Below are 21,189 nucleotides of genomic sequence, written 5' to 3'. Positions count from 1 at the left end.
AGTTGACTAAAATAATCTAGATTGCTTGTCATCAACAGTCTATCTTCAGTGTTATTTACTACCTCTCTTCTTCTTGCATCACCCAAAGATTTCAACAGCTGTAATTTTATATACACCTAGAAGATATGCATACAAATAACGAATGAATGCTGATCTCTCCCCAATCTTTCTCAATATATGACACTTGCCTAGGTTCAAATTAAGGAAACAGAATTCATGGAAAAAGTAAGAATAAGATTCTAACATGAAAGACAGATGATGTTAACTTCATTCTGAGGGATATAAAAATTGGATTTACAAATATGATCTAGACTAGTCTTCTTATGAAGAAATAAATATTTCTTAGCCTCTCTTTTGCTGCTTGAGAAAGGAATGAATGTGACAAGTCTACCCAGGAAGAAGAAACTTCCCAAGAAATCAAGCAGTATGTCCCTTGCAGCAGAATACTACAGCTACAAATCTCTACTTCTGTTAAGTATTAGAGAGTTCTCAGTGCTACAGCAGCAAGTGACACATCCTGACCTCTTTCTCCAAGTATTAACAGATTCTTATTCCTCTTCCTGAGAAGCATGGCAAATATAAAAAATTAATACAGTTAGTCTCAAATCTATAAAATACTGTCTTTACAAATAAATGATAGTTGACTCTACTCCATTTAGTTTTTTTTCATTATACTAAAAGAATCCTGCAGAGTTACTAACACTGCAATCCGATGTATGGTAGAAGACACTTAAAGACATTCAAATTATGAGATACTGAAATATAGCTTAAATTCAATTCCCAATTTATATAATGAACAGTTTCTCTTCACTTTATATGTGCTTTGTAGTAAATATTTGAGACATTTTAATTAGTAGTCCTTAAAAAGTTTCTTATTATTATTTTGTAAAGGTAAAAATGGGATCATTGAGAGATTAAAAAGACAGTAACAGTAAAGCCTACAGTAGCACTCAATTCCAACACTTTATTAACAGGGCCATAGTTTTCCAAAATATCTCTGCATTTTTAATTTTTTTTAACCAATCTATTACGCAAACAAATACATAATGCTTCCATTTTTTCCTTAAGTATAAAACTAATTCTGCTTGCAATAGAGGATCATGCTAAAAATAAAATCTTCTTCATGTACTTGCCATCCAGTGTGAAACTAATTAAAACCTCAAGATTCAACTACTCTTCCATAACTTTAGAGCATATGTTATTTAACAAAGAATATTCAGCAAAATGTGTGGGTCAAACTTTAACTATTGGATATGAACACTGTTTCAGACTGTGAATTTCAGTATCTCAATCCATCAGACCCTCCTTCAAAGTCCAGTATCATGCTCTGCATATCAAAAGCTCAAGTCAAGCATGGCAGGCATCCAGATTCTCCTTCTCTGTCAAACTCAGAAACATACTTGCATAATGGAAAATTATTTTAAAAGGTCAATAAAACCTCCAAACAGCCAATATCCTACATACTGTGACCTATCAAAGGTTATGAAATGATAATCAGTTCAATAGCTTCCATCTTGTCCATTGTTTTCCACCCAACAGAGAAGTGCAGCAGTCACAGTGACACCAAGCCCAGGCACAATTCTTACTGCACTTCTCCCTCCACTGTCATTCCAGAGCTTTCTGCTCAATGTACAAAGTTTATCTGCCTGAGTTTTTGACTCTGTAATCAGAAGGTAACACAGACATAGGACAAATGGGATAAAAAACTGCGGTTTCACTTCCAAAGAAAATACAAATATAAATATCTAGACATAGAACCTAGCCCCACATACTATCAGTTTATTCTTTATTTTGAAAAATACAGAGATGAGACGAGACGAGATGAGATGAGATATGAGATGAGATCTTCACTCCACTCCTTCAGATTCACAGTCCTGAGGCACAGCTCCTACAAACACCAGCTCTGCTAGATCTCACCAGTTTTTTTGTAGTTTTTGTTTGGTTTTGCTTTGGTTGGTATTTTTTTTTTTTAATCATAACAAAGACATAAATACAACCAAGAAAATATGATAACCAGAGGTACACAGAGTTTGGTACCAGAGATGATCATGAGCTAGCTACCAGTGATTTGTGCTTTCAAGATTTCCCCACGACCCTAGGAAGAAAGAGATCAAAAAACCCCTGCATTGCTTGGCTAAAATGTTTCAAAATAAAACAAATTATGTTTTAGTTCAAAGCTTGCTTTAATCAAATATACCAAGGTAGGTTGTTTAAGAATACATGAAGAGCTTTTTTTAGGGTAAATTTAGGGAGGACAGCCCCAAATGTCACCCTAGGACAAGTCTGTTACAACTTGCAGTCAATGTTCTTTTGAATTATACCAATCTACATACGTGGATAAAAAATCAGCTGACTGTTCTTCTGGGACAGCCACAAGCAGCTGTCTATGCTTCTGTCTCTTGCTACTCCTCTGGACCCCCATTCTATATATGGTGTCTTGGTACTTAAGTGTTTTGCCTTCTAGGTATTTTTGATACCTCCACAGAGATGAATATCTCTTTGAGTACCTCCAGCACATAGATAGTGTACCCCAAAAGCAATTAATCTTTCAACAGTACATTTCCTATGTTCACATTTCCTCCCTTCCTATCATATGTTAACAAAATAACTCCTTATGTTAAAGGTGTACTTAGGAGGTTAAATCAATTTCTAAATTGTTTTTTTTTTAATTAATATTGATTCAATGTCCCAATTTGACATACACAACTCTATTAGATGGTGGCAACATCATGTGGTCTGACACAGTGAGACCTATTTTTTAGAGGTAAGGAAACACTCAAATTTTCTCTTAGAGTATCTCCACATATGAGTACTAACAAAAAGTTACCCTTGTTTTGTTGATTATTTGAATAAGAACAAAATTTGTACATAAAATTTTACCATACCCTGACAGTCCTTGAAGCATTTTTTTTTAAATAAAAACAATTTCTAAGTGTAAAGCATATCTATAGAAACTTAACCATACTTAATGTCATGACTGTACTTATATGGAATTATTCTTATAATTGACCTCTGTTTTATGTATGTATCCTGATGAGAACCAAGACTGAAGAAAAATGAGCAGGGAAAGAAAAGAAAGTAGAAAAAAGAGTGCAATATTTAAGATACCACTGCACTATTTTGTATATGCACTATATCACCAAATTCAGTGTATGTATTTCAATTTCAAGTGTATGTATTTGGCATTACTACACCTGTTAAAGCTGATGCCAACACCATAGCAACTTTTGTAGTGAAAGATCTTTTTCTGTCACTCATCATCTCTTAACTATGTGAAAACAGAACGGTCAAATTGCACTCTGGCATATCCATTTCTATTCATTAAAGCAGCCAGGTTTTACTGCACACAAATCTTGAGAAACATGAGACAATGAAAGAACATGCAATTAACAGAGAGTACTTAATGTTATCTCTACTCAGCAGCACCAAGTGCCTATAATAGAGCAAGTCCGCTGTAATTCCATGAAAGATAAGATTTATATATCCTAGCACTTGTGTTACACACTGATGAACAGCATAAAATTGACATAATGGTTCTTCAGGGCTACAAAACATGTTTTCTTTTGCAGTTTAATTGACAATGACTACATTGACCTTTTCTCCATAATTGTAACTACAGTAGAGCAATTAGACAAATCGTCACCTCTATCATTTCCCACACATAATATGCAAAAGCAGAAGAAAGCAGACTGTTAATCACCTTTTCATGCTGATGCTACAGCAGTACAATATTTTACACTTGCATACGTAAGTGAAAGCTGGAGTGAAAAAATTTGTTTAAATCATATACTTCAATGAATGAAAAGTGACAACTATGGAAATGAAATATTAGAAATATTTAAAATCCTCTGATTTCACAAATACTGTGTCCTAACTGAACACTTGCATCCTTTACTATTACAAAAATACTTTTTATGACAATTTACACTTTCACTTATGCTTTGGCTCACTTAGAGCTCCTGTACTGTAAGTAGCAGTAAACTAGATACCTCTATACAGACATCCTAAACCAGCCGTGCATATCAAAACTACTCAAGAAATTTGTAACATTTGGATTTTACATCCGACAATTCAGTATTAGAACTGTCTCCTTGTTTTTCATTCCCTCTTCCTCTTCTCTGCAGGTATTTACTGTCACCTCCAAAGATGAGGTAACAAAACCACACAACACTTTGTGCTGTGCTATTATTCAAAACGTCCATGGCTGTTACTGGAAAATTATAGAGTTTCTTGTTTTAGAAAGGGATTTCTTCACAAGATAGAAATGCACAGCTACCAGCAATGCTGAAAAATATTGAAATTAATCTCTTATAGAATGTGTGTCACTAGGATTTGAATCCTGTTTTAAAAGGTAAAATTGTATCAGTTTTTTAAGACTAAGTTCATAATATAGACTTTATAATATATCATTAAGTTTCACCTCATATTTCTAAAACAGGATTTGATCTTAATGTATAACTAAGTCTGGTGTACAATTATTAATAAAACTTCTATGTTGAAAATTATCTTCTTTATGTAAGACTCTGTAAAAAAATTCACTTTGATGCTCCTGAACAAACTCTGCATAACATGCATGAATATATATATCTTTAAATATACAGATATTATCCAATATTCAGTGTTTCAAAGCAAAAATATTTTGAAATTTCAGGAAAAATTAAAGCCTTCTACTGAATGATGAAACCTTCATAAAGAAAATTGTAGAACATCACCTCACTGTATGTATTTGTTGTAAGAATTTGTTTTCCAAAAGTGGAGGGATTTTGTCCAACTTTTTTTTCCAGGCATTCACAAGCATACCACCAGTGAATGTTGTTTTTTAACTTGAACATAGCTGGGTTACCTATGTAAACGATACCACCAGTGAATTTTAAAATACAGTAAGCTGAGAGCTGATGCTCAGCCAAAACACCAAAAAGTATTGCTTTTTCCTGTAGCCCTTTTAACATGCAATTGAATAATATATATGAATCTTATATGACATACAACTTGCTAAAATAAGGTAGTTTAAAACAAATTTCTGTTTAACAGCACTGTTCTCATGGCACTTGCAGAGAAAGACTTATTGTGACAGGCAATAAACAGGATATGAAGAAGGGTTTCTAAGGCCTTCCCTCCTGATAAAATGAGTAGCATAACTTGCAGTCTCACAAAGAGAAGCTTTTCTTTGCTCTGTAATACTTTTTTAACCCTTTGAATGCTCAAAATAATGATGTAAAATGAGGCTTGAAAGGGAAGTGAGGTAAATAATTTGCTGACGTAAAGGTGGAGATCCAGTGACAAATTCTATCTGTAATCTTATTTTTTTGAGCTCTTGTGTTAGGATCTGGGGACTGCAAAAATAAGTGTTAGAAATCTCTAAACACCTAAACTGTATTAATGTGTTAGTAAAATTGCAAATGAAAAGACCAGCTATTAGGGCAAGATCCAGAGAAGAATGCCTCCCTGCCACCTGTTCTTACATCTCTCTGAGCAGCTTCCATTTTGGAAACCAATTTAAAAAAATACTTCATTATGGTTTTTTTAAAGGTCTATCATTCGCTTACAGACACTTATAATGCATAATTCTAGAAAACAATTTTATGAAAAAAGGAAAAATAAAACCAACTTGAACTCTACACATTCCTTTAACTTCAAAAAGGTTAATGTTTTATCTTAATGTATGTTACAGTACAGTATTGTACATTCATTGTGTTGAGGTACTTGGAGCAGTACTTGAAGAGACCAATTGATCCACAGCTATTTAAGAAATAAATATTAAATTCCAATTTCAATGTTTTCTGACTGGTATGCTAGTAAAAAATGGCTACAACAGTGAAAATTCAAACTCTAAGTTTTGTATTCCTTTTTACAAAACCTGTGTTTTTCACATTGTTTCATCTTTTTTATTTCATAGAACTCAAAGGAATTTCACAGGTATTCAAATTAACAGATATATGAATATATCACAATTTACACCAGGGCTAATCAGGAAACATCTCTGCAAACTTCATTCAGCAAATATTTGACAGCATTGACCACTGGGATACATTCATTATATAGAAGAACAATTAATCAAAGCAATGTTACAAGCAAGAATAAAAGTTTATGTGCTACTGAATATTCTTCTGAAATGCTTATTTTACAATTTGACATGAAGTGTTTAAACACATTCTTAATAGCCCTCAATTCTGTGGTAAGATTTTTTCAAAACATGACTATGTTTTAATTAGAAAATTAAATCTGTCAGGGACAGCAAAGAAGAATGTTCATTACAGCATTCCAGGATAGTCACCTATAGTAATCACAAAAAACAAAAATTCTCTTTTAGAAGAGAATTATGCAAGAAAATCCTCAAAGTAGGAACCTTTGCTTAGAGCACATGTTTAGAACAATTGCTTAGCACCACAGGTAAGGAGATGCCTAGATTAAGATATTACTAGAAAAGCTAGTTTATACTCATATTTTTTAACATTGCTGATCTGAAGCTACCCCTTAAACTCAATCAACCTAGAAGAAAAAAAAGTCTCCAAATAAGGTGGGCACAGGTTGGATTCAAACCCAAGCAAAGACCTCAGCCAGCCCAGTTCTAGCTGCGATGCAGATACACCACTGGCCAGAGATGTCCCATCCAATCAGTTATCTGAGCCCAAAGCCCCTCTGAAAGGGCAGCCTTTTAAACTCATTGCTGTTTGCTGTGTTGTGTCGTGTGTCTGTCGCCCACAGTGTTGTGTCATGTGTCTGTCTCCAACCCACGACTCCGCATAACAGTATTTCAATTCTCTTTTTTCTGGACGCTAAATGCAAAACCAAAACAAACACAAACCAACACTATTTTTCTTGGAAGTTTGTACAGTTTTAAAATAGAATGGATTTTAGTGGGTTTATGCTGAATTGAGGGTTGAATATAACCTAAAATTTCTGAGTTACTCTAGCTATTATGTAAAATCAAGAGCATCCATTACATTTAGCTCCAAGCTACAATAATTATTGGCAGTTCTGTTGCTACCGTCATCAAGAAGAGAACAGAAACAGGCAGGAAAGCAGTCCAAATGGAGACCACTGAGCACAACTAAGTTACACAGAATGTATTTTCCTTTTTTTACAGTTGCCCCAGGAGAGTCTAATATAATTTAAAATTCCTGACATGGTCTCCCAGGCCAGAAGACAATTAATGGATGAAAGCTTGAGTATGCACTTTTTATTTTTGCCCTTCTGAAATGCTAAAGGGTGTCACAAATTTTCTAAGCTAAATTCTGCTGGCTAATATTACTATGTCTGAAAGTAGAAATGGAACTACAGTTTGCAATACAGATTACAGAAACACTTTAGGTAGCAAATGGATATATATTTTATACATGCATAAAATATATCGCACGTGTGAGGAAAGGCATCCTCTCAACACAGCCTGCATATGTTAAGATTTAAGGGACCACTTTAAAAGAAATCAAAACCAATACATACAGACGTGCAAAAAAAGAAACCGCTGAAAACTATCAGCCAAAAGAAATACACAGATTGGAAGAAAACAGAGCTATACAAGGTAAGATCTTCTACTTTAAGTAATTTTTCACAGTACGCCAGTATTTTCGGCAACAGAAAAAACTGCATGAATATTTGAATGCCATCTGACAGGCCTTTCTAAGTAACATTTAGTACACTTTTCAGCCTAACAAGCAAATTGTCATGCCTTGTTGATAAAAAGCTCCCAAGAGCAGCATGGAAAAGCAAGTTATGCAATAGAAAGGTATCTCGTCTTCAAGAGTAAAATTTATCTGAATCAATTCAATGAGGACATAAATATTTCAAGAGCGGGTATCTTCTCAGTGACGGTAATCAGAACCATAAAAAATTTAGTCGCTAGACTCTAAGTCGATTTACGTACAATTTATAAACATGTTGAAAATATATTGCAATTAATGTATTTCATATACCAAACAAATAATTAATTAAGGACTAAAAAAGGCCTTTTGTCCCCTTTTAGTATTGTACAAATCAAATATATCTCCCAAATTTACTCTTATAATCCATGTATGGCTGGATATTTTTCCCTTTTATATCAACTCATGCTTGATTTTCCAGATTGAAACAAATTGTGAAACTTCAGTAGCACTGAAAAGGACTTTCATGATGCTTAGAAACATGAACTGGCAGAACTGCATAACTCCTAATAAAGTCAAGCTAATAGCAATATGTATCTGGAAAGAATCAGAGGAGGGCAGAACAATTCATAGAGAATCCACTATACACATCTGTGAGTTTGAAATTCAGTTTTATAAATCAATTCCCATTGTTCAACAGCAGATGGAGAACAAAAATTAGCCTCTGGGCTCTGTTCTGTTCTGCACTGGGCAGGGTCCACAAGCAGCTGATTAATCTTTCTGGCAGCCAGGTTTTTTAGATACTGCATCCAGTCTCAGGTTTTGAAACAAAGGGTTTAGCATCACTAACTCTTGGTAAAGTCTGACTGAAATGTACTGTGGCTACAGCAAAAAAAATATGACTGATACGTTACTCGTCAAGCAACAAATTATAGTAAATCAGACTTAGAAATGTGCCTAGATGTAACTCTTAGGATTTCCTTAAGTCTTCCTTAAGACTTCCCTAAATAGGAAGCATTCATTTATTCAACACCTTTAGCAGACCTACTCATATGCAAAAATCTATTATTAGCCATCCAGAGAATATATTATATATGTATGTGCATATTTGCATACAAAAATGAAATATAAAGGCAAAAGCATCAACTTCAAGATATACTCTTTTTGAAAGAAAAGTAACAAAATATAAATAAAAATTAAAATCATTCCGAAACTGTAACTGCATCAATCTCAAATAACCAGTTTTATTTGTGTGTTACTTTAACAAACAAATTTTTTTTCTGTGAAACCAGATGTATCATGTATCCAGCATGGCTTGTTATTCTGCTGACTTCTATAAAATGCTCATACAGAAGTATATTAGTTAATGTTACCAGAATTAAATTAAAGAATTAATCATTAATGAGTTGTCATTTCTATTTGTGAAAGCTCTTTTTCTAAAAGTGAATGGAAGACTAATCTTTTTATTTTTACTATACACAGACTTGGAAAAGCTTTCCAGGTAGGTTAACATTTCATTGCAGCTTGCCTTCCATCTGTCTATAGGAAACTTAAGGAACAAGCCAGGAAAACACTACTGGCAGTGTTTTGCCTCCAGACAATTCTTTTTTTAGGAGAACTTTCCATTTACTAGAGATCCATATACTTCATTAAAACACCTCTACTAATGACAAGCTGGCAGGTGTTGGTAAATCTGGCTAGCTACAGCATGTCAAGAGGTAACAGGATTTCTTTTCTCAATGGAAAGAACTAAGCAGACCCAAGAAAGCTAAGGTGACTCTTTACCCTGTGTGAAACTAAGTAGCTAAGCACAGATGGAATTTTCATTAGAAAAAATTATCATGTCAAAGGAAATAACCACCTATAAAAATGTTCTAAGGTGATTGAGAAAAAACTGTGAAAATCTGAAATACAACGCACTAAGAGCAGGTAAACTAGTTTTATTTTAAGTCTATCCTTTGGAAACAAGACAGAAAGTCCTGTTCCCTTCTCTCATGTTCTGGGAGGTGTTGCAAGGACAGGCAGGAATGACAATAATACAGGAAATAAACCACTGTCTTTGGAAACAAATTTTTTGATACTGTACTGCAAGGGAGCAGACTACAAACCTCAGTCTGGAGTGACTGGAACTTAAAAAATTTTTTCCATTTGGAATTGCTCTTAACTCTCTGTCTACCACAGACTCACAACCATCTCCTAAATGCCACAGGCTAGACAAAGTAGACTTTATCAGATAAAGTGAGAAGAGGAATGAAAATTAAGACAAGAAATAAATCAGAGTAGGAGGTAATTGGTATTGGAAAGACAAGAAAAGAATTATGGCAATACACAATTTTTCCCACTCTTCACTATAAGAGTAACATCAATGATGCTGATAGCAATATATCTCTAATTACTTGTGGGCCTTCTTTAGGACCTCTTTGACTAATGCATTTTCCAGAATGAGGAGATAATGGTCTGTTCAAATATGTCACAACAAACTTTAAAAAATCAGAATCAGGCAAGGAATATGGCTGCTATGGTGGACCTTAGTTCATGTATCTCCATCTACCTTAACAATCAAAACACTAACACAAGAGGTTAGTATGAGAGTCACATAGTGTGTAAGTTTGGAAGAGGCCTGGAAGGCACCTAGTATCCTTGTCTCTAAAGAGGAAGATGCCATAGCCTCCCCGGGCAACTTGTGCTAGTAGTCAGCCACCATTACAGTGCAGAAATGTTTTCTGAAGTTCAAAGAGACCCTCCTGTGTTTCAGTGTTTGCCCACCACCTGTCACTGAGCACCAATTGGAAAGAGCCTGTCTCTGCTCTCTTTGCTCCCTTGTTCCATGTGCTTATTCACACTGAACCTTCTGTTCTCCAGGCTGAACAGCCCCAGTTCTCTCAGCCTGCCCTCACAGGACGGCTGCTCAAGTCCCTTCATCTTATTTATGGTCCTTTGCAGGACTCTATCCAGTATGTCCACACCTTTCTTGTACTCGGCAGCTGAGAAATGGACGTAGCATTCCCAGCATGCCAGAATGACAGAAATTATACAAGTTATAAATGAGATATAAGTGCTTTTGACAGTGAAAAATTCAGGCGCTATTTAATAACTGGGCAGGATTTTTCCTGTATAGAACTGTGAGGCCTGGGAACAACTTTGCCCCTCTGAAAGCTAGCAGGACAAGCTGGTCGAGGCCTAGCTCCCTTCAGGCACATGAAGGTGAGTATTTACCAGTTTCTTCTCTACTCCATGAGACAAAAAACTAGATTCATGTACTGAAGGAAGGCTCAGACCAATGCACCATAGTTCTGAGAAACAGAAAATCACAATCACAAGGTATGAACAGAAGTCAACAAGATTTCAAGCAGAGAGACACAGTTTTAGCCTTTCAAAACTTTTATTCTTTGTGTTGCTTACTTATTTTTCCCTGACTATATCCTATTGGCATCACCATGACCACCACTTTAAATTACTGCTTATTTTCCTCATTACATTATTACTGCACTTTCAGGGCAGTATACTATAATACTGCAAGTTATTCATTCTGTCAGCTCAACTTCCACTTCATCACTATCTTCCTCTTCCAGCTGAGTACAACTCTTCAAAGGTACATTAAAATCCTGTATCCTTTACAAGTCAGTATCTATTGGTTAATCTTGAATTCTAAAAACAAAATGTCCCTGCATTTAACATCACAGAAAATTCAGAATACACCAGTTTTCTTTGGTTTTAACAAAAGAAATGCAGGGCTCACTGAGTAACCTGATCAGGATTGAAGATAATTAGTATGCAGCATCTGACACATTTCCTGTTTATATGATTGCATGACCTCACCATAAGATAAGTTTATGATCACCCACACATATACAAGGAAAAAAAACCCCACCAAATAATTGCTATTTTTTTTTTCATTTTCAGCTTAGAACCCATGCAGCAGGAAACAGCCTAAAGTGAATTTAGAACATGGTTATGTTCCTTTCAAACGGTATTTATACTGGATATACTGACAGGCTCTAAACAATACAGTCAGTGCAGTAAATCATTGGGACACCCATTCCCTTTTTCTCTCATCTTTTTAAGTACTGTGTCTGTTCTGACTGCATGGTGAATTATAGGTTGCAACCTCAGAATGTAACAGTAATTGCAATGCAGACTACATCTTCTTTTCAGAGCCATGGCAGGTTGGATTTTTTTTTAATTTTCTGTACTGCTTTAAATTATAACACTGGAAGTATTTTATCTGTACAGAAATTCTATATGTACACAAAACCTTTCCGTTTTCATGAGGCACTGAGGAATCAGATTTATAATACACTGTCATTTCCATGCCTTCAGGAAGCATTGCACTTTCCTAATTTTTGTAAGGAATGTCATACAGAAAATCATCAAGCCACATTTATGTCAAGTCTGCCATTTTTAATTATTAGCAACTAAGTTTAAGAAATTTCTCCTTTGGTTTAACAAGTGCATACCTACCTCACAGAGGCTTTTTTTATGCCACAACTCATAAAATTGTTTAGGCTGATGCTCGTCCCTTGCACTAAATTACCAACTAATCACAGGGGATATTTATCATCTCAAGTTTTTATGTGAGAATTGTCAGACTTAATCACCCTCCTCATATTTTCACTACTTACAGACCGTCATTTATCATACATTTCAGCAGTGTGACAACAGTGGACTATTTTCCCCATTTTTCAAGTATGTTAAGAAAGACAAAAGCATGGCAAAGCATGGCAAATCATGACAAGAGCTTGAAAGTTTTACTGTCTCTGATAACAATCACTTCCACCAAAAAATGGTCCCTAAAAAAACTATTTATTTTAATACCACTTTTATCTCAGTTATAGAGATAAGTAGAATTAGCAGGCCAAAGCTAATAAATGGAAAGTTACAGTTAATTATATAAAATGCATTCTAAATTTTATCATTGGTTAAACTCTGCAGATAGTATGAGAGTGATCTGTTTTAATCAAATGTTTGTAAAAATTAATTTCTTTGATAACAATGCTGAAGAAACAGTTCCCTGAAGCCTTTATAAAGTGGATTCAGGGCACATTAATAGAAGCTGAAAAGATGACTAACACTGGTAAGATTAGTAATTTCTGGGGTAACTGCTGAGATATGTGGGGAATCATACCCCACATTCTTTTTCCACTGCACTGACGAGTAAGAAAACATTTAAAACAAGATACCCAGAACAGCATAAATATATGGCCACTGCTTTATTCTGGAGGAAGTTCATCCTGCACTCGTGGGCATAAAAGGTGCAATTCTCACACAATACTGCACAACAAGAGCAAAACTAAATTATGTAAGATATCACATCACTGAAATAAGATACGAATGACAATGCCCAAGTCAACCAAAGGAAACACTGAAGCATAAATGCTACCTCGGCATTCACAGCATCACAAACTGAGCTGTGGGGGGATTCATGCTTGGAGCAACTTGTTCTTTACTTGTTCTTTACTTTACTTCTTATTCTTGAACTGCATCCCATGGAAAAAAACCCACAACAGAGCAGTCCTTGGAGAACTGCAGGCCATGGGTAGGACATATATGGGAGTAGTTTGTGCAGGACATTGGGTAAGGATACCTTAAATGCCTGCCAGCTGGGCACCCAGCTGCTTCTCAGCCCCCCTTCTCAGCAGGACTGGGAAACAAAATAAGATGGAACAAGCCTGTAGATCAAGATAAGGAATAGGAAATCACTTGCCACCTATACAAAACAGACTTGGTTTGAAGAAACTGATCTAGTTGCTAATTAGACAGAGCAGGACAATGAGAAACAAGAACAAATTTAGAAACACCTCAGATGCCATTTTTTGCTGAGCAAAGTTTACTTCCACCTCCCTTTTCTCTTCTCCCAGGGGGCAATGTGAAATGTGGGTTGCATTCAGATCATAATACTTTTCTCTGTTGCCCCTTTCTTCTCATACTCTTCTGCTGTTCCTGTGTGGATGTCTCATTTCACTTTATCCCATTACTCTGGACTAATCACAAAAGGGGTGTTTTTTTCTTTTTTTTGTAATCATTAAAAAAAAAAAATACAAGACCCAGAACCTAAAGTCAATAAAGAAAACTGCCATGCTTAGGTGTATTCTTTGTCCAACTTTGTATGCTTTGTTCTGAATTTTTAAAAAAACTTGACAGTCAGTCTCAAATCATTTCACAAAACATCTGCAGGGTAAAGCAAATTTTCCTCTAAATTTAATTAAAAAGTATGACATTCAAAAGAGTAAGTAATTTTAAAAGTAAAATTGACTTGTGTTACATTATTTCAGTTTTTATTGAGTTCTAGTTTTTAATGCAGCTGACTAAACATCTGATAAATATGCGGAGTACTCTAAGGAGATTTCTCAGATAACTTGGAATAGCTGAAATTAAATTAGAATAAAGAAATGCTAGTATTCACCTAGAGTGATTCATGACAAATATGGCATAAAAGTACAGGTATTTTCTGGAAGACATTACTATATTCACAAGTCCAGATAATACAGGAATAAGTATCAATGCTCTTGAGTACATTGCAACTTCAGTCACATCTAAAGTGATGAATGCTAAGATGCTATATTAGCATTGTAGTCATCAAAGTTAAAATGGGCATTTTTGATTAGGAAAAACATAGGCAAGATGAAAGCCTGGAATTCTTCCTTTAGAAGCAATTTCATTAAAATAATTTCCACGTCAAATATGCAGAGACTTTTAATTTCAGAAGGAAAAAACTTTTTCTTTTACTTTTCCAGAAAATAATTCCAGTGCTCACTAACCTTGCATTTTATTAAAAATACACTCTAAGAACAGAGCTACTACTGTGATGCTCACATCTGCTAGTGAAATGCTGGGGCATTCACATATACAAGCAGCTCTGGGACTAAACACATTGAGCTAATCTCCTGATGAAATAATCTCCAGCACTGTATCCACTACCCACAACAAATCCAGGTCTCATCAGATGCTCCCAAGGCTGATTACATGGATTTACATGAACTCATGGTAGGCAGTCAACATAAAATTTTGAACACTTCTCTAATGTATGGAAGACCACATTAACAAAATTTATTCTACTGAGTAACAATGTGGAAACCCCAAAACGCTCTGTGCCAACAACTATGACACCCAGGTCTGAGAAATTTGTAGTGCATTAGTGACCTAGTCAAATAAAAGAGCTGGAGAATCTCTGAAGGTGAATTCTCCTTTCTCCCGACTCTGAGGCTGTACAAACAGTTTGCTTTTCAGGCTTATGGTGTGTTTCCATGCTTCCACTGAATTTCTTTTGTATGTTGACTTCCTGACTGCTCTCCTTGTGAAATGTCTGTATTTACAAGTTCCTCTGTCCTGGACTCCAACTATAATCCTCACTCTGGACAGTAGACTGTCCCATTACACTGCCTACTCTGGTTTATCCATAGTGGATTTTCATGGAAACGAAAAAGAAGAAAGAGTTGTTTTCTCAGAAATGGAATAACAGGACTATATCCAGGTTTTTCATCTGTGCTAACAGCTCAAGGAGGTGCACATTAATGCCTCTCCAATGATGGTTAGCAATATCACCACAAGGTAACTAAGCAAAATTCTCACTGTTTTACTGTGCCATGGAGATAATGCCTATCATCCTCCAAGTCACAACCATAACTTGCTCTCAACAACATTCAGATGCTCTGCAAATCTTAGCACCTGCCATTGAAGTCACCCACAACACGTGTAATAAATTACATGAAAAAATGCAGCTCTCTTGAGACATTATTACAAAAACATGTAGCAACACTTACAGAGGAAGAACCAAAGATCTTAAATGGTTGGGGAAATATTGTCCTTTCACTGTAAAACTAATTGATAATTTTGTATTGCAGGTGGAATCTTACCCTGGGTGACTGACAGTGCCATGGCACAGAAAGTCTCACTGTACCTGTAAATGAAGTTCCTTGCCTTATCTACATTATTCTCTTCTTTCTAAGAAGAAAGATAGATACAGTAGGGGCTGGCAAACATCCTCTATACAAATATTATACAAATATAAGGAAATATTTTAGTAAGACAATGACTGAAGCAAGCAGAAACACTCTTAAGATTTCACAGTCACTGTTTTAAAATGTCTGTCCCTAAGTGAATTATGTAACACAGATGTTGAAGTGAATTGCAACTCTCAGTCCATAGTGATGAGATTCACAAAATAAAGTTAGACTGTCTGCTGTTTGTCTCCTGATCATTATGGATATAATAAATAGCAGATGTTCCTCAAACTATTAAAAAACCCATATACCCCTGAAAACTTTGCCAGCACATCATACTACATTTCCTGAATCCCACAGGATTTGTTCCCACAAAACGTTTATTTCTAGATGTTCTGGTTTTACTTCATCAACTGAAATTCAAAGGAACAAGGGCAGTGACCATAAAAACAACCTCAAGGTTACTGAAAGCAAGCTTCAGAGTATATTATTCACCTCACCATGTACAAAGAACTCAATCCTTTCCAATTGCAAAGACTTGATGTAATCTACTCATGATGCATATGAAAAGAATTTGCAAGCTTGGTTTTGTTCATATTTGAAAGAAGTAGGATTTTTTCTATAACAAATATAACCAATCTGAAAAACAGTATATGAAGCTTTTGAGTGAGCCTTTTCCTTCATTTTAAAACTAATGTCAAGAGTATCTCAACAGAACATATTTTCTGTCTTAGGTAATTTTTTTTTTACTGTCCCACATAAGATTTTTAGATGCATATGTCAAAAAAAAAAAACCTCTAATCAAAACATAAAAACAACAGTCTCATCAATTCTTGCATATGCAGAAGAATCACAGCAGCAAAAATCTTAGCAAGTGCCTGCCAAGCAGAGCTCTTACACTCTGAAAATTTAAGTTATTTAAGAAGAAATGTAATGATCACAGGATTAACTCTAACACCATGTCACAAGCAAGACAGAACTGTAAGTGTTCTAGAATTATACTCTTGCTTATGGAAAGAATTTTAATGGATTTCTAGAAACAATCATGAAATCTGAAAGAAAGTTTTAAAACCAGTGATTTATTTCTGCCAAGCCATAATCAACTGCCTTAAGAGCTACTTAGCTCCTGTAAGTTATACTGGTATTTTAAAAACTCTCTAGTTTTCTTTCACACTCAATATTATGCACAAAAAAATGGAGCAAAACAGTTTTCCAAGGCTTTAAAGAAGCCTCAGCCCTCAGTTCTGTAAAGTGACCAGAACACTGTCCTTTTAAGTTTGAAGAGATCTGGAATACAAGTCCTTTGTATTTGAATTTCACAAGTAAACCTGCTTCATAATGGGCTGGGGAGTGGGGGAGAGGTGGAACTAATATTTATTTTAAAACAGGAATTGGGAAAAACGTTAGACTGCTACTATCTAATATGCACTGGAAAGGTATCAAGAGACAGAATCTCCTCTGACATTCCCTCTGACTAGGGGCCACCCAACAGCATAAAAAAAAAAAAGGGGTTAAGCCTAAGTAATTGACTAATTTACGTAATTTAAACAAATTTGCATATGTAGTTTTATCATGTTCCTTTTATATAATTTTCCATTATTCTCAATTGAGCTTCTAGGAGGAGTAAAGCAACCAACTTTACTCAGTTCAGACTAGCATTTGGCGTTTCATGTCACTTTTAAAATAGGAGAAGTTTCTCAATTGTCAAATAACTGCTTCAGATTTACAGGCATTAATTATTTTCTAATTAATTTCATTAATTATTTTCTAAATTCTCTCTATTTTTTTAACCAGAAGACAATTCAAATTTACAAATTTTGTTATATTAAGTAGTAACAAGTACAATCAGAAAAAACATGAAATGGAAAACCTTAAGAAGCAAAAATAAACAACTAGAAGTTAATACAGAAGCAGATTATCTGTCACTCCTTGAAAGGGCTTCCTTGTCTTGCTAAGATTCACAATTCTTAAAATTCATTCTCAGTGTGAAGTTTCAGAGTAATATGCACAGAATTAAAATATATACATATTATTATAGCAATTCTAATAAAGGATTTTCAAGAACAGTTTGACAGCAGATCAAACTTAGTAACTGTCGTACTCAAAACATCCAAGCAGATGGATATATGTTTCTAAGTACTTTAATTAAAACCTGAAAACTGCCTGGTTTTCTAATTTGAATTTTTATTCTTATTATTTTTTCTAGCTTATCCTGGAATTTTCCAGTCACCTCATTCCACATGTGAAAATAAAGCCCTACAAACAGAAAGATGAGGCAACTAAATCCTTTCAAAACCAATGAAGTTTCATCAAAGGTCTGACCTAAACAAACAAATCCAAAAAACGCTCTTAAGGACTAAAAGAAGTTATGGCAAAAGTTACCGGAACTTCCTATCGAACACAATGCAATTTTATTACTTTCAGAATACTATACTTTCACCAAAGTCTGAGCTACCTACACATCAATACACCCTGAATGACTTTTGAAAACCTTGAAAGCATACCTTATTACAAAAACCAAAGAGTAATCATGGGAAAGAAGTACAATTGCTAGAATACATTATTCTGGTTTATATGAAACTGTTTTAGAACCCCTTTCTGTTATAAGTATCTTTTTCCTTTTGTTTAAAACAGCAGTTATAATGAAATAGTAAGGCAGAAGTAATTAAAAATATCCTTTCCTTTGTACCCTCAGGCACTGACTTTGCTCAATTTTTTGTTTAAAAAAAATGTTCACTTTTAAAATTCTCATTTTTCATCTGATCTGTGATATAACTATACATAATCTTTGCCCACATACTTGATGTTGAAATAGATTAGTTGATCAAAAGACCAGAATACAGCAGGATAGGAGGTATTCTGGTCAAAAGGTAAAAGGCTAGTTTATAACCCAGTGTCATTCTTCCATTTTGATTCTGAAGTTCTTTGCAAAAAAAAAAATCAAAACCAGCCAAACAACCATGTTGCTTTCTAAAAATACAAGAATTCCACTTATTAATTCACAAGCAGTTTATTTTTACTTATACAGTGAAATGTATGCTTCACTGTTTGAGTACATATAAATTTATCTAAATCCTGAACACCTATTGAATTGAGTCAGTTCAACAGCAATTGAACATTTCACTCTTTATACATTGCACATTCTCCCAAAATCTGCATTAAACAAATTAGTCCTGCCATCTGGTCATAACTAAACTGTTCTCCGTTGCAGAAATAGGCCAACACTCCACAAAATAGGTGTCTGGATGATTTACCCAAAACAAGCAAGAACAATCACTCAGCAAACATTATTTGCTTTAATCAATCTCGTCCAACCCCCAAGCCATGAGGAATTATTCTCAACTAACAGAACCAGTTAAATTTGCATTACACTGCTTTTGGATGCCCTAATGAAGTTACCTGTCATTAATGATCCAGTTCAGACACAGATTGAGAGAATTAAGGTTTTTGCATCTCTTTACTATTTCCATCACGGTTTCATTGTCCAGTTCTGTGATATGACGTAGATCCAAGCTTGAAAGATTTCTTAGCTATTGAGACAAATATGAGAGAAAGAAATAATATGAAATTCATTCACATACATAACTGTTGAAAAAATTGTTAATTTTTTGGAAGTTACACAGTATGTGCAAGTTAGTCATGAAAGATATGATTAGTATATCTTTTACTAAAAGCAAACATACCAGAGATATTCATAGAATTCAGCTTGAGCAAAGTTGTGATTCAGGCACCCAGTTACTACATAAAATCCAGACATTCTCACTCAAGGTGTCATACAACCTACAATAAGGGCCTAGGCTCTCCTCCTCGTAAATACATGGAGCGCAAGATACCAAGGTAAAATATCAACTCATTGAGCCACAGGAAAAATAAGGCATGGAAGGAAGTGAGACAGCATGTTTGTGCTTAGATTCAAATGAATGCAATTAGCGACTCCAGAGTATAAAGCTTTCAAAGTAAACAAATAATACAAACTCCCTGGAAAATACAGTATTTATACTGTAGTCTCATTTGCACAGTTATCAATAACAGATTGGATATTCTAAACAACAAAATTTGGAGTCACAAAACAATATGATTAGGAGTTATGCACTAATTAAACTGGCTTATTCCTAGTGTTAATCATTCCCATGTCCTTCAAAAGCAAACCCTTTTACAACTTTTATCAGTTATAGATGCAAAAAAAAAATTTTTGCAGACTTCTCCAGTATCACTTTAGTCATAATAACCTCCAAGTACTGTTTGCTTTTTAAGCTGTCTGAAATAATCTCTGTTATACTCTGGAAAAATAATTGCATTAGGCAATATTGACACTTTAATTAAATTTACTTTCCCTGTAAGAGAGAAAAAATGATCCTCATCAGTGATTTAAGTCACTAAGGATTTGATTAGGTAAAGACATCCAACTGAGATCACAAAATTGGTCCACTTCAGTAGTTAATTATTAAGTCAATGAATTTAGGACAAGTGGGTAGGGGGGGAGGTGGCAGCATGGGGTGAGAAGAAAAGAAGAAAGTAGAGAAAAGGACTTCAAATGTAGGCAGCCTTCCCTAGAAAGTGGAGTTTTGTTCTTTAAGTTTTTAACAGGCTCCAAAAATAGCTGAAGACAAGGTACATGCCATTCCCAAAAATTCTGCAAAACAAGCAAAATATCAAGAACCCTCACCTCTGAGGAACATCTCTAGGGTACATCTACAGAATCTAGGACAATAATATTTCAAATACTATGATACTACCACAGGTGTCACTGTGGAGGTAACTTGCTGTATTGCCACTGAAGTTCTGAAATAAACTTTTTTGTGTATTAGGGAGCAGAGCATATAGTGATTGATACTGTGTTGGCAAAAGAACCACCTTTTACAAGCTCTATTTTCATTTCATACATACTGCACCAGCATCAATTTTATCTTCTATGTGCCAAAAAAAAGCTCATAACCAATTTCTCTTTTTTTCCTGCATAAATTACAAGAAGGGGAAGCTTTCAGCAACTGTAAATTTCCCCACCTTCATAAAGCTATTCATACTAGATATTTCAGCCTTTAAACCATGCAGGCAATAATGTGGTCTATGCCTATGACATATAAAATATACCTGCTGGACAATTCAACAATAAGTATTTGTTCTATGACATTAAACAACTAAGGAGACTTAAAAGACAAGTAGAAAATCTTCCCACTTAAGAAAACCCCAATCTTTCTTTCTCAGCAACATTCTTCTTATGAGAAGATGACAGTACTGGTGATTCTTTTGCCATTATTATTCCTTACAGACTAAAACATACAAATATACACCAAAGTATCAATGCCTGGAAAGGGGCCAGTACTCCTTCAAAAATTCCTAAAAACTGTCTTCAAATTAGGTAAGAGGTTACAACCATATATTATCTACCTCAAAGATCCAGTCATGAATGCAGCAGAAAGCATTTGAGGTTTCACAGGAAAAAAAAAAATTGGCATTGCATGGCTGGAATCAAAAACTAAACTGATTTCCTAGAATTCCTTTCTACCAAATTGATAGGGTTTTCAAGGTAGATTTTTGCTCCTTACCATTACAGGAGAATGATCATTCCCTCATTGCTTCTTTCCTTCACACTAGTAATAGTCTATCTAATATTATATTCAGTATAGAGCAACTCAATCATCACTTGTCTTTTTCACTGTTACATTCTT

At 34.8% G+C, this 21,189-nt stretch overlaps 1 protein-coding gene across 1 annotated transcript in view; it reads right to left on the bottom strand.

The window, feature by feature from the left end:
• The window catches only part of FBXL17 (F-box and leucine rich repeat protein 17), a 267,741-nt gene that overhangs the window by 160,426 nt on the left and 86,126 nt on the right, over positions 1 to 21,189 (bottom strand). Inside the window, exon 6 of the mRNA XM_058043352.1 lies at positions 18,920 to 19,050. Coding sequence (XP_057899335.1) covers positions 18,920 to 19,050 — 131 coding nt within the window. The remainder of the gene's footprint in view (positions 1 to 18,919; positions 19,051 to 21,189) is intronic.

The sequence above is a fragment of the Melospiza georgiana genome, chromosome Z, assembly GCF_028018845.1.
Source record: "Melospiza georgiana isolate bMelGeo1 chromosome Z, bMelGeo1.pri, whole genome shotgun sequence".
Taxonomy (NCBI): Eukaryota; Metazoa; Chordata; class Aves; order Passeriformes; family Passerellidae; genus Melospiza; species Melospiza georgiana.
Note: the sequence above shows the minus strand (reverse complement) of the source record. Positions and strands in the feature narration are given on the sequence as shown.